Raw genomic sequence first — 14,751 nt, forward strand, 5'->3', positions numbered from 1 at the left:
CTGCTGGTATAACCATCATGCATTATGCTGGTCTCTGCTGGTATAACCAACATGCATTATGCTGGTCTCTGCTGGTATAACCAACATGCATTATGCTGGTCTCTGCTGGTATAACCAACATGCATTATGCTGGTCTCTGCTGGTATAACCAACATGCATTATGCTGGTCTCTGCTGGTATAACCAACATGCATTATGCTGGTCTCTGCTGGTATAACCATCATGCATTATGCTGGTCTCTGCTGGTATAACCAACATGCATTATGCTGGTCTCTGCTGGTATAACCATCATGCATTATGCTGGTCTCTGCTGGTATAACCAACATGCATTATGCTGGTCTCTGCTGGTATAACCATCATGCATTATGCTGGTCTCTGCTGGTATAACCATCATGCATTATGCTGGTCTCTGCTGGTATAACCATCATGCATTATGCTGGTCTCTGCTGGTATAACCAACATGCATTACGCTGGTCTCTGCTGGTATAACCAACATGCATTACGCTGGTCTCTGCTGGTATAACCATCATGCATTATGCTGGTCTCTGCTGGTATAACCAACATGCATTATGCTGGTCTCTGCTGGTATAACCAACATGCATTATGCTGGTCTCTGCTGGTATAACCAACATGCATTATGCTGGTCTCTGCTGGTATAACCAACATGCATTATGCTGGTCTCTGCTGGTATAACCAACATGCATTATGCTGGTCTCTGCTGGTATAACCATCATGCATTACGCTGGTCTCTGCTGGTATAACCATCATGCATTACGCTGGTCTCTGCTGGTATAACCAACATGCATTATGCTGGTCTCTGCTGGTATAACCAACATGCATTATGCTGGTCTCTGCTGGTATAACCAACATGCATTACGCTGGTCTCTGCTGGTATAACCAACATGCATTATGCTGGTCTCTGCTGGTATAACCAACATGCATTATGCTGGTCTCTGCTGGTATAACCAACATGCATTATGCTGGTCTCTGCTGGTATAACCAACATGCATTATGCTGGTCTCTGCTGGTATAACCAACATGCATTACGCTGGTCTCTGCTGGTATAACCAACATGCATTATGCTGGTCTCTGCTGGTATAACCAACATGCATTACGCTGGTCTCTGCTGGTATAACCAACATGCATTACGCTGGTCTCTGCTGGTATAACCAACATGCATTACGCTGGTCTCTGCTGGTATAACCAACATGCATTACGCTGGTCTCTGCTGGTATAACCAACATGCATTACGCTGGTCTCTGCTGGTATAACCAACATGCATTATGCTGGTCTCTGCTGGTATAACCATCATGCATTATGCTGGTCTCTGCTGGTATAACCAACATGCATTATGCTGGTCTCTGCTGGTATAACCAACATGCATTACGCTGGTCTCTGCTGGTATAACCAACATGCATTACGCTGGTCTCTGCTGGTATAACCAACATGCATTACGCTGGTCTCTGCTGGTATAACCAACATGCATTACGCTGGTCTCTGCTGGTATAACCAACATGCATTACGCTGGTCTCTGCCGGTATAACCATCATGCATTATGCTGGTCTCTGCTGGTATAACCAACATGCATTATGCTGGTCTCTGCTGGTATAACCAACATGCATTACGCTGGTCTCTGCTGGTATAACCAACATGCATTATGCTGGTCTCTGCTGGTATAACCAACATGCATTATGCTGGTCTCTGCTGGTATAACCAACATGCATTATGCTGGTCTCTGCTGGTATAACCAACATGCATTACACTGGTCTCTGCTGGTATAACCAACATGCATTATGCTGGTCTCTGCTGGTATAACCAACATGCATTACGCTGGTCTCTGCTGGTATAACCAACATGCATTACGCTGGTCTCTGCTGGTATAACCAACATGCATTACGCTGGTCTCTGCTGGTATAACCATCATGCATTGTGATCCAGCACTTGGTGCCAAGTGTGGAACGTTTCAGTTTGGCCAACATTGAGTTGAATGGGATCTTCTTTTATAGTTTCCTTGGCATTCTGACGTGACGAGTCGACCCTTCCTTCTTTTATAGTTTCCTTGGTATTCCTTGGACACATCTAAATTGTTAGTGAAAATAATATTGCATTACTTGGTATATTCTGTTCACATAATCGCCTCTCACTCAGATCAGGATGTCGGGCTACTTAGCTCATGCGATTGTCATTTTCCCTTCCCCTCGTCCCGTGATCTGCTGGGACCCATAGACGCCCGGCGTGCCGCGCCCCCCGTCAGGACCCATAGAAACCCAGGCGCCTCTGCGGCTTCACCGTCGTTCAGATAATAATGTATATATTTCAGGTAATTATTTACAAGTTCATGAAAAGAAACAAACAAAGACAAAACAAACAAAAAAAAATACATTGTGATTTTTCTTTTTAAATGAAACCAATCAAGTAAAAATGTGGCATGTCGTAAAAAAAAAAAAAAATTATTCAGGCCCTGTCCCGGGACCCCCCCCCCCCCCCCCCTCAGTCCATCACTGGCTTATAGTGGTACAAACAACAATAGTCCCTTTGTGTCCCCGCCTCTCGTCCGTCCTCCGAGTCCCGATCCTCCCCTTGTGTAGCGTGTCTCTTCTACACAGAGGGCCCCTCTTCACTCCGTCTTTTAGAACGACCGCACCAAACCTTAGGGGTGGCACTGCATCGTCTCAGCTACTCCTACATGTCTCTGTGGTTTCTCTGTCGCACTGCCCCCTGGGGGGGACACACTGCAAATCCCGTTGTACGCCGCTCCGCTGTGTACTATAATGACAATAAACTGAAATTGTATCGAATTGAATGTTGGAGGAGACGGCGGCTGCTATATGTTGATAATATTATGAGGGGGAAGATGTGATAAATGTGTGTTTTCTATTACCGGAACGACGCGTAAAACGTGTCTCAACGGGAACTCTGAATTCACGCTTCTCCAATCTAGTTTCTCAGTCATTTTCTTTCAAAAGTGGTTTATTACAGGTGGCCATGTTGGAAGACAGAGAAACCACTCGTAGACATTCGGTGCCTCTATAGGCTCTTTGAAAATAGATTGTCTTTAAATATACTTGTGCTGTTCAAGTTGGTCATGAGCAGTAAAACTCCTGTTTTTATACATAATCAGATTGTTTTTAGTAATACTGTGCACGAGCATTACACTAGATGTTCCAGTAGTGGGCAGCTTGAATTGCCAGGTCCTAGAACCAGCGCTTTGGGGAGATCTTTTATTTTTAGAGCATTAACTCTTTGGAATGGCCTGCCTCGGAACCTCTGCTGCATTTACAGTAGATTCACTTTTAAAAAGAATCTTAAATTGTTTTTAAATTGTTTTTAACACTGTAAAGTAATTTTTTTGTTTTTGTTTTACACTAATGTAATTTTAGCTATATTAATTGTTACAGTAGGTTCATTATGCATTGTGTGTACTGACTTTTAATAATTTAGTTTTTTGCAATAGTGATTGTTTTTGTGTGTTTTTTTTGTGTGTGGACCCCAGGAAGACTAGCTGGTTGCTATCGCACCAGCTAATGGGGATCCCTAATGAAATCAAATCAAAATCAAATCAAATCTTTCAATGTGACGACGTAAACTAAAGTCTAAAATGGAGGGACCCGTGCTTTACCTCCTGTCGCAGTGCTAGACTGAGTCACAGCGTTCTCCTGACGTTCTCCTGACGTTCTCCTGACGTTCTCCTGACGTTCTCACGGGAGTCACTCAGCACTGGGACATGATGCAACCTTCTTATAATGTGATTCGTCTCCCAGTGGTAACAAGGGACACCCTAGTTTCTTTATTAACCCTTTCACTACCCACACTAATACTATTGTGATGTTTCTTCTCGACTTGCTTAAAGAGGACGTGTCCGGCCCATGTGGGGACATTAACGCGCGCGTGTTGTCGGGCCTTAGAAATAAATTAGATTTTGATTTGAATGACCAAACGGTTAACCCTTTCACTGCCGTGACAACACAGAAGGTTAACCCTTTCACTGCCACACAACACAGAGGGTTAACCCTTTCACTACCGCACTACAGAAGGTTAACCCTTTACTATCACACTACAGACGGTTTCTGTAGTGTGATAGTAAAGGGTTAACCTTCTGTAGTGCGATAGTGAAAGGGTTAACCTTTCTAGGCTGCCACTGACCCCTAGAATGTCTGACCCCTAGAATGTCTGCTACGTTGCATCTACAGTATTCCATATACAGCCATAGAACGCTCCAAAGGGCTCCCTCCTCACCTACCAGTGTATCCATGGCAACGCTCCTCCCTCCTCACCTACCAGTGTATCCATGGCAACTGCCAACCTCCTCACATCTCCCAGGACCAAGCCCTATAACCACGGGGAGATCGGGCCTTCTGCTCAGTTGCTTGTTTTTAACCTGTAGCTCTTTGAGATTGTCTAATGTGAAGTGCAATATAAATAAAATGTATTATTGTTATTATTCCATGCGTTCTAATTGGTCACACCGTTTACTCACCCAATAACTAATTGCCGTGACTTAATTGAGTTCAGCTCTTGTCATAATATAGTATCTAACTCCTTTTGTCGGAAACCTGCTAATAGTCGTTTATATTATTCTAATGCCAGAAATCTATCACAATCAATAAGAAATCTCTTACAATCTGTCTTATAGATTTTATGCTCATTTTATTTTATGCTCATTTTACGTCTTGTGTTTATGTTTTATGTCTATTTTGTGTCTACATCACTGCTGTGAAGCACCTCGGGCTGTAATTATTGTATGAAAGGTGCTATACAAATACGTTTATTATTATTATAATAATCACACAGAATTACAGTTTGTGTGTATGCGACAGGACGGCAAACACAGCGGCGCCAATCTTGTCGACGTCCGAGTAGCTCTTTGCTAAGCTAAGCTATCCTGGTGTAATTCTTTAATGCTAACAAGTTAACATCCGAGTAGCTGTTTGCTAAGCTATCCTGGTGTAATTCTTTAATGCTAACAAGTTAACATCTGACGTAGCTGTTTGCTAAGCTATCCTGGTGTAATTCTTTAATGCTAACAAGTTAACATCCGAGTAGCTGTTTGCTAAGCTATCCTGGTGTAATTCTTTAATGCTAACAAGTTAACATCCGAGTAGCTGTTTGCTAAGCTATCCTGGTGTAATTATTTAATGCTAACAAGTTAACATCTGACGTAGCTGTTTGCTAAGCTATCCTGGTGTAATTCTTTAATGCTAACAAGTTAACATCCGAGTAGCTGTTTGCTAAGCTATCCTGGTGTAATTCTTTAACGCTAACAAGCTAACATCACACAACCACACGTTACAGACTTTCACAGGAATTTGATTCTATAATGACCAGAGCTGACCCCAAGTCTCAACACAGAGCATTCTATGGCTGTATGGGGAATACATGCAATGTATGGAATATCAGCCATTCTAGGGGTACAGTACCACTGACCCTTGCTATCATGCTTATTATTCTAGGGTGCGTTCGTATATTCAATCAGACACGTTTTATTTCAATCGGATACATTTTATATCCAGTTTAATCGTATAAATAAAAACGACTGCACTTTACAGTTACATTTGCACTCTGGTTGGATGCCAAACCTATTTTCGTTGTGCTGTACTTGTGCTGCATGATGACAATGCATTTTAATCTAATCTGATGTCGTTTAAATGAACGAGCAGCTCAGTTAACGGACATGACAGGGGAAGGATGACGAATATCAATAGAATGTGTTACATGTTTAACCCTATAGAAGGTTAACACTCTGTAGAGTGGTAGGGAAAGGGTTAACCTTATGTAGTGTGGTAGTGAAATCGTTAACCCTTTGTAGTGTGATAGTAAAAGGGTTAACCTTCTGTGGCGTGGTAGTGAAAGGGTTAACCTTATGTGGTGTGGTCTACTCACTTGAGTGCATGCTTACCAACTGTTAGTCTGCAACACTACTATCACCGACATCTAAGAAGGGAGATCCCCCCTTGAATGGCCCTTCTAAGGTTTCTCTCCTCCACACTGCCTGTGGAGCATTTTTCCCTATTGTTAGGTTTTAGTGAGTTTTCCCTTACCTTCGCGTGGGGTATGTCTGGGAGTGTTGCATTCTTTCATTTATTTGCATTTATTTTAAATTTGTTGGACCTTATGGTGTTCTTGTTCTGTTCTTGACTTATTGTTAGGTTTTCTTCTTGACTTTTTTAAAGAAGACTTGTACGGCCCATGGGGACATTAACGTGTGTTGTCGGGCCTTATAAATAAATGTGATTTGATTTGATTTGTGTGGTAGTGAAAGGGCTAACCTTCTGTAGTGTGGTAGTGAATGGTTTAACCTTCTGTAGTGTGGTAGTGAATGGTTTAACCTTCTGTAGTGTGGTAGTGAATGGTTTAACCTTCTGTAGTGTGGTAGTGAATGGTTTAACCTTCTGTAGTGTGGTAGTGAATGGTTTAACCTTCTGTAGTGTGGTAGTGAATGGTTTAACCTTCTGTAGTGTGGTAGTGAATGGTTTAACCTTCTGTAGTGTGGTAGTGAAAGTGTTGAGCTCCTAATCCCTAGTTAGTTAAACTCCTAATCCCTCCTGCAGTCATGTGATTGATAAAAGCTAGTCAACTAATGTAGTCCGTGAGTAATATCCACAGTCGTCACGATGGACGTGTGTTGTGAAGTGACCGTGGCGGTAAGCGGTACTGCGAGTTAAACTCACTCCCCCTTAAAAGACACATAGACACGATACCAAGCAGTGAATTCACCTCTTGGTATAGCGGTCTGTGATGTCGCCCGTGGTGCGGCCGGCCCGGTTTCGAAACTGCCTCGGGGCATCGACATTTAACACAACGCAGGAGGAGTCACATTACGATCGGTCACACTGGCACGCTAGCACGTTTAGTCCGCTAGCTCGGTTACCGTAAACAGAATGCCCCACGGCCGAGTGGCTAGAGAGCGCCCCTGAACGCTCCGAGAGGGTGAAAAAAACCAACGGGTAATTTGATTATTGCTCTGAATTTACAAACCAGTCCGGTATATACATACGAACGCACCCCTAGTCGCGGTGTTTGGCGGATATCCACACATCATCAGGGAATAAAGTCGCGTCCCAAGCTGTTCCTTAGCAAAACGCAGTGAAACCATCTATAGCCTAAGTGGTATCTGCCACTTCCCTCTCGTCGGTTTGGAATGAATAGAGACGGAGGCTCCGTCGGCCTACATGGTGTCTTTCAGGTCTGTAGGGGATGAAGAAGGGAAGGGTCAAGAGGTCAGGGACAAGGTAGGCTGGTAAAGATATGCCTCCTAAAGTGTGTAAACGGAAGTACAGGAAGTACAGGCTACAGACAAAACAATTATAGAAACGTGTGAAGTGCACAATATTTCCTCGTTTTTAAAAGCCACCGCAACGGCTTTGCCTGAAGAATTTACTACATGACCGGGACGTTCTTCTAGCTTGTTTGCCGACAGGATTCGGGAAAAGTTTGGTCCGTTCGTGACGCAGCTTCCAGGGGAAGTACATATACACCGGAAAAATTCTACCCCATACACACTTTCGGCCGTAGTTCTTTACCGGGCTTTATCTCACGGAGGAGATAAAACTGGGAACAAGGTTAGGGACAAGGGGTCAGATTGAGATTGGGATTGAGGACACGGGGGGGGGGGGGGGGGACTCCGGCTGATGCGGAAAAAGGCACTCCTGATGACTCGCAGCGGCTCTCTCTCTCTCTCTCGCTGCCCGCCGACGCTCACGCGTTGTGATCCACGCATCTCCCGTCGGCCGCGTCGTCCGGGCAGCGGCAGGTGAAGCCGCCGGCGCGCGGTAGACACAGGTGTGAGCAGCCGCCGTTGTTGGAGCAGTAGTTGTAGCCTGCGGAGGGAAAACGGTGAATGAATGAATGAATGAATGAAAACGTTTATTCAAAATGGACACCACAGCTACAGAGGCCACATGTCCGAGGACTTGACATGGACCGCACACATTGACAGTGTAGCGAAGAAGGCACGGCAACGCCTTCCTTTAGGCGCCTGAAGAAGTTCAAAGTGAGTCATAAGATCCTTAATAACTTCTACTCATGCACAATAGAGAGCATCCTGACTGGTAACATCACCTCCTGGTTTGGGAATAGCACCGCACAACAGGGTTTCCGTTAGAAAAAATTGTTGCCGGTCTCCGTGACCTGCAAGATTTCAATCTACCGGACAAATGAGATTAATTCCGGTCATAGTTTATTGAGCTTTAAAACAATTGATAGGCAGGCAATATAAAGAATGTCATCCTCAAGGCATGTAGATTTATAATATTATTACTTAAAACTAGGCTACTTTTGCGTATACAGTCATTAATTAATATATTCCAAATAAAATAAGTCCCTCGATACTCCGTGCTGCTGCTGACTTGAACTAAAATAGACCGCGTATGTGGGCAGTCGGTCCGACACTAAACAGCAGTCTGTTATAATCACATTTTTATGAGCTAACGAATTCCGTTATATTGGACATTTGTATTAATTATATCAAGCGAAGAACTGAGAAAGCAGAGAGACGGCAACATTATCGTGGTTTGCGTGACGACTCTCTCCACCTCGCAACGACTTATTTGCAAAGAGTATGGCGCTGCAGAGAAGCTGATTTAGCTGTTATTGGCTCTTTTCTGGGAACCGCACAGCAGCGCCCCCCACCCAACATTGGCTGAAAATGGCCAAATTGGAGTACTGCTGGAATACTGCATTGTGCCGTTGCCTCTCTGGCTCTGCAGCTTCACACAAAAGTCCGCACACCAGCACTAAGCTCTCGCCGACAACGTCGTTGTCATTATTAGAAGCAACGAGGAAACAAATGTAATGATCGTTTCGTTCATCGCATAGGCTATTTAATTTTAGCCTATTTTAATACAATTCAAATAATCAAATTGTGCTTAGACTCAGGGAATTATTTTCACCGGACATTAAGACCGGAGATATTAAATAAGTCGGACTTCAACAGATTTTGCCGGTCAAAAACCGGTAATTACCGGCTAACGGAAACGCTGCCGCACAAGACTACTGAGAGTGGCCCGTTCGCATGAATACTTTCGACAACAAATGTTTGTTTCCGCGTTCGAGTTTTGCGCTCTGATTGGCCAGGTCATGTGACATGTGCGCCAATCGTGGGACAGAAAGTTCTGCGCCTATTTCCGGGTCTAACAGCCTGCAAACTACCTGGCGTTCTATCGCCATGCTCTAAGACAAACTCTAACCTTAACCAACTTCGAAAGAGTGCCTAAGCTTAACCGTCGGAATCAGGGCAGGCGTTCTATCGCCATGCTCTAAGACAAACTCTAACCTTAACCAACTTAGAAAGAGCGCCTAAGCTTAACCAGTGTAGAAGCTTGCGGTCCCACGATTGGGCGTACATGTCACATGACCAGAAATGACCTGGCCAATCAGAGACGCGGAAACAAACATTTGTTGTCTAAAGTATTCAGGCAGACGGTTCAGCCGAACGCACAATTGGAGGTGGGCTTCCCACTCTCCAGGACATTTACAACAAGCGTTGCAGGGGAAAGGCCAAGAGAATAATCAAAGACTCTAGTCACCCAAACAACTGCCTCTTTGAACTGCTGCGGTCAGGCAAGCGATATCGGAGTCTCACTTTACTCACTTTAGACACTTTAACACACTTTATATTTATTGGTAAAGAGATTTGCACTACAAATCATACCTCATTGCATCTTACCCTAAGTTGTACCTCATCCCATTTCTGCATTGTACTGTATACTGTATTGTACTGTAACTCACTGTTACTCTTTTTTACTCTGTATTGTATATTGTATATATGTATATTGACTGAACACTTTTTGCTTACGTACTTTTGACTTTATATTTTATACTTTTTATCTATTTTTTATCTAGCACACTCCCAGGGACTCATAACAGAAAAAAGCATTTAATAGAAAAGTATTCTGTATTTCTTTTATGACAATTAATAAAGAAACTTGAACTTGAAACTACATTGGACCAGTCACAGTGGACAGACCAGATGTGTTGTTTTTGCATGTTTATAGCACGAGTGCTAGTTTTCAACACCAGTCCATTGAGGCTTTTCAAAAAGATAGAATATAATTAACAGTGGCGGTCAGGTGGCGTAACGGAGATTGCGTTCGTCACCAACCCCGGAGCGGCTGGATTCGCCTGTTCGAATCCAGCTCACAGCTCCGGGGTTGTCACCAGCTTGGCTGGCCGTCTGCACTAATACAATTGGCAGTATTAGAGGGTGGGAGAAGCTGGCGGGGTGGGTCCGGGTCGTTGTAAACAGCGACTCCTACAGTTCAGTCGGGGCGCCTGCTCAGCGCGGATAGGATCTAAGGGGGGTAGTGTGATCCTTCCACACGCTACACCCTCTCAGTGAGAATCCGCGCTGCCAGGTGAAAAGAAGCGGTTGATTGGCTAGACGTGTGTCGGAGGAAGCACGTGGTAGCCTCCACTCTCCCAGACCGACTGTGGGGGGTAAGTGCGCAGCGACCAGGAAGGGGATTGGGAATTGGTATAACGACTAACATTGGGATGGGAGAAAATCGGAGGAAAAAGGAGGGGGAAAAAGATCAATAATAAAAAAAAAAAATAATATAATTAACAGTAAATACAGAATTACAATCACAAATCAGAACAAATAGTTACCAGAGCAAGAGTCCATGATCAAAATAACAAAACCAGTCCGCGTCTACACGTGTGAGCACTGCTGCTTTGATTTCAGCCGTACCTTGAGTCCTCTGCTGAAGACGTTGGCATTGGACTCCAGTTTTAAGCCAGTAGGCAGAGAGTTCCATAAGTTTGCCCCGTTAACAGAGAAGGCAGTGTCATCAGCGTTTGTTGTATTCAGCAGGAAAACACTTGACTCAAACGAAGAGAATGGAAGCGGATATGGACCAGCTAGCCTAGCCGGATAGCTTTCTACTGAGCAACTGAAATACTCTACTTTTACATAAGTCGAATTTGAATAGAGGACTTTTACTTTTACCAGAGTACTCATTTATCTGGGTAGTTCTACTTTTAGTCAAGTAAAGGAACTGTGTACCTCTTCCACCACTGCCAGACATTTGATCATTCATCCCTAATGGTAAGCGTGATGAATATCCAAACCAAACTGTAGTTTAACAAATATCAAAATCGAACTATTTCAGAAAATGAAAGTCTGACTTAATACCTATAGCTTCACCATCATTAATTTAGACAAAACAGAATTTTGCATCACGACATCAAAACAAGCCCACGATATATATTAACATAGAGAGATAGATGACAAAAGAAATACTGTACGTTGCCCAGCTGCCACTGTATAAACATAAACAGGCCACAGCAGCGGACACGGCCTGGTCGTGCCTCAGTCACGCCTCGAGATGCGGTGCGATGGGACGGGGGGACACAGGGGACGTCCAGTGGGAGGACAGATGTGTGAGAGGACAGCGGCCTGTTCACATTCCACCAGAACACAGTAATTGATTCCAGAGGCCGTACCCTTGAGTGGGGGGATAGATATAGGGTGGGAATCCAGGGTTACCGCTGGGTAAAGTTGACCTCGACGTACAGCGGTCGACAGCTGTGGACATGGATCCTTCCAGCTGGCTCTCCTCACCCCCAGAAACGTATATATATCCTGTTATACACGCTGGGAGAGGAATGGCTGGAAAAGACTTTGACGGCGCTGCGCTCTAAAAATGTGGAAGGAATTAACGGTCTTGTACGCCGATGTACATCGTGTGAATGAACGGAACATTCCGATGATATAACGATGGCTCTACTGCTGGCCATTAAAAGATGTAGAGTTCCAATGGCACATCTCCAAGAGAACATGATATCTGTACAATGGTACAGTAGATGAGTGTGAGAATGTCTCCCATTGCGGTCACTGCGTGGTGGTAACCATGACTTCTCAATCTGACTTGTAAACTAAAAGCAAACCGGGCCAAATTGACGATGTCTGTTCATCTGATGTAGCCTGTGTACTCCAACCACGCAGCCCTCTGCCTGCACCGTTCATCTGATGTAGCCTGTGTACTCCAACCATCCCTCTGCCTGCACTGTTCATCTGATGTAGCCAACCATACCACACCATGCTATACCATGGCTAGCCCAAGCCAGGCTGAACAGAGCTAATGGAGACACAAACCCAACCATACCATCCCATGCTAGACCATGGCTAGACCCAGCCAGGCTGAACATACACACAGTAGCTAATGGAGTCACAAGCCCCCCACCATACGATACCAAACCCGGCCGCGTCTATATTTTCTACAACGGAGTTCGACGTTTCTGGTCATGTGACATGTGCGCCCAATAGCGCGACGAGCTGTGTCTTTGCCCATTTCCGCGTCGAACAGCCTGCAAAGCACCTGGCGTTCTATAAGACAAACTCTAACCTTAACCAACTTCGAAAGAGTGCCTAAGCTTAACCGTCGGAATCAGGGCAGGGCGTTCTATCGCCACGCTCTAAGACAAACTCTAACCTTAACCGACTTCGAACGAGCGCTTAAGCCTAACCAGTGTAGAAACTTGCGGTCCCACGATCGGGGCGTACATGTCACATGACCAGAAATGACACTGGCCAATCAGATTCGCAAATCGCCGAACTCCGTTGTAGATAAATAACAGGCAAACCTGGCCATGGCTAGCCCCAGTGAACTCTGTGCCAGGGGTGTATGTCCTCGGTACCTTGGGGGCACTGTGCCGGGGTGGTGGTGATGCCGTAGACCCGCGAGCGCTTCTGCGGCAGGAACTCGTCCGTCTCTCTCTGCGCCTGGCGGTCGACGGCTACCACCGCTTCCCTGGTGAAACCAAAACACAAACAAATTACATATCGTCACCTGCAATTCGTTGCCAGGGTAATATCGGTGTTGTATAGTCGAGTCACTATAAATATCAAGTCTGAGTTGAGTCTCGAGTGCCCATTATTATCCTAGTCCGAGTCCAAGCATTTACAGTAGATTCACTTTTAAAAAGAATCTTAAATTGTTTTTAAATTGTTTTTAACACTGTAAAGACATTTTTTGTTTTTGTTTTACACTAATGTAATTTTAGCTATATTAATTGTTACAGTAGGTTCATTATGCATTGTGTGTACTGACTTTTAATAATTTTGTTTTTTGCAATAGTGATTGTTTTTGTGTTTTTTTGTATGTGGACCCCAGGAAGACTAGCTGGTTGCTATCGCACCAGCTAATGGGGATCCCTAATAAAATAAAATAAAATAAAATCAAGTCATCAAGGTTAATTAAATAATGTTACGGTATTAATATATACAAAATAGGGAAACAGGTCCAGGCACGCACTCCAGGTTTTTTCCAAATGTATTGGCAGCCTGAAATCATGACGTTTCGGTGTGAACACACCTTCTTCAGAAAATGGCTTTCCCTATTTTTTTTATGTATAGTCTCAGAGGTTACGGCACCCAGTGTCAAGTCAAGTGAGGTGAGCGCGTTCTACTACTTTTTTCCCACGGTATAGCCATTAATATCTTATGTCAAATTATTAGGGCCTATTACAAAAAAAATAATAACTGTATTATTTATCAATGAACAAGTCAGAGTCCTCGTCTTGCACCTTCCGAGTCCGGATGCAGTCAATGCTCGAGTCCGAGTCCGAGTCCGAGTCATCAGTGTTCAAGTCCAAGTGGAGTCACGAGTCGGACTCGAGTCCTAGACAGTCCTGGACTCGAGTACTACAACACTGGGTAATAATATACAAACAATGTTCAGTTTGTGGGCCAGCTTTGTGCGAAACAGCGATAGAGTTAAAAAATAGATACAAAAAGGGCGGCTAAGTGGCGCAGTAGGCAAGGTGCTCGCCACTAACGCAGGAGATGCTGGGTTCGAGCCCAGCTCTCGCCGTTGCTTGCCGTTGCTTGGCTGGTCGTTCATACTAACGCAATTGGCAGTGTTAGGGGGTGGGGAAGCCGGTGGGTGGGGATCGGACGTTGTGGACAGCGACTCCTACAGGTCGGTTGGTGCGCCTGCGCAGCAGAATCAGGAAGCGACGGGGGCAGCGTGAGCCTCCCACGCGTTACTCCTCGCCGCTGTGAGATCGCGCTGTGCAGGTGAAAAGATGCGACGGCTGCCTCCTCGTGTACCGGAGGGGACACGTGATGCAAGGCTTGGTCCTCACTGCAGCCGGCCAGTGGGAGGCATGGTCTAACAACGGTCGAGACAGGGGAGGGAAGAATTGGATAATACGAAATTGGGATGGGAGAAAAATTACATTTTATATGTAATTATATTACAGGCTAATGTTCATATTACAGGCTAACATTAATATTACAGGCTAACATTCATATTACAGGCTAACGTTCATATTACCGGCTAAAGTTCATATTACATTTAATTTTTTAATTTTTTTTATCCACTTTTTCTCCCATTTTCTATATTTTCTCCCATCCCAATTTCGTATCATCCAATTCAACCCTCCCCTGTCACGAACGCTGTTTCTTGCCTCCCACAAGCCGGCTGCAATGTGGACTAAGTCATACATAGCACAAGTCCCCTCCGGTACTTGAGGTAACAGCAGTCGCATCTTTTCACCTGCGCGGCGCGATCTTTCAGCATCAGGGGTCTGCGCTTTGGAGGGGCGCCGCCCCCATCGCTTCCTGATTCTACAGTATTTCTACTGCGCAGGCGCACCAACCGACCTGTAGGAGTCGCTGTCCACAACGCCCGATCCCCACCCATCAGTTTCCCTCCCCCTAATACTGCCAATGTGTATTAGTGCGGACGACCAGCTAAACTGAAAGCAATGTGGAGCGCTGGGCTCGAACAGGCGAACCCAACGTCTCCAG

General features: G+C 44.9%; 1 protein-coding gene across 1 annotated transcript in view; it reads right to left on the reverse strand.

The window, feature by feature from the left end:
- Positions 1 to 7,684: 7,684 nt before the first annotated feature.
- The window catches only part of LOC311232593 (nidogen-1-like), a gene marked incomplete at its 5' end in the record, with an annotated part of 86,299 nt that continues 79,232 nt past the window's right edge, over positions 7,685 to 14,751 (reverse strand). Inside the window, 2 exons of the mRNA XM_084319453.1 lie at positions 7,685 to 7,816; positions 12,636 to 12,748. Coding sequence (XP_084175579.1) covers positions 7,695 to 7,816; positions 12,636 to 12,748 — 235 coding nt within the window. The 3' untranslated portion in view covers positions 7,685 to 7,694. The remainder of the gene's footprint in view (positions 7,817 to 12,635; positions 12,749 to 14,751) is intronic.

This window comes from Notolepis coatsorum (assembly GCF_963971535.1).
Source record: "Notolepis coatsorum genome assembly, chromosome: 7".
NCBI lineage: Eukaryota > Metazoa > Chordata > Actinopteri > Aulopiformes > Paralepididae > Notolepis > Notolepis coatsorum.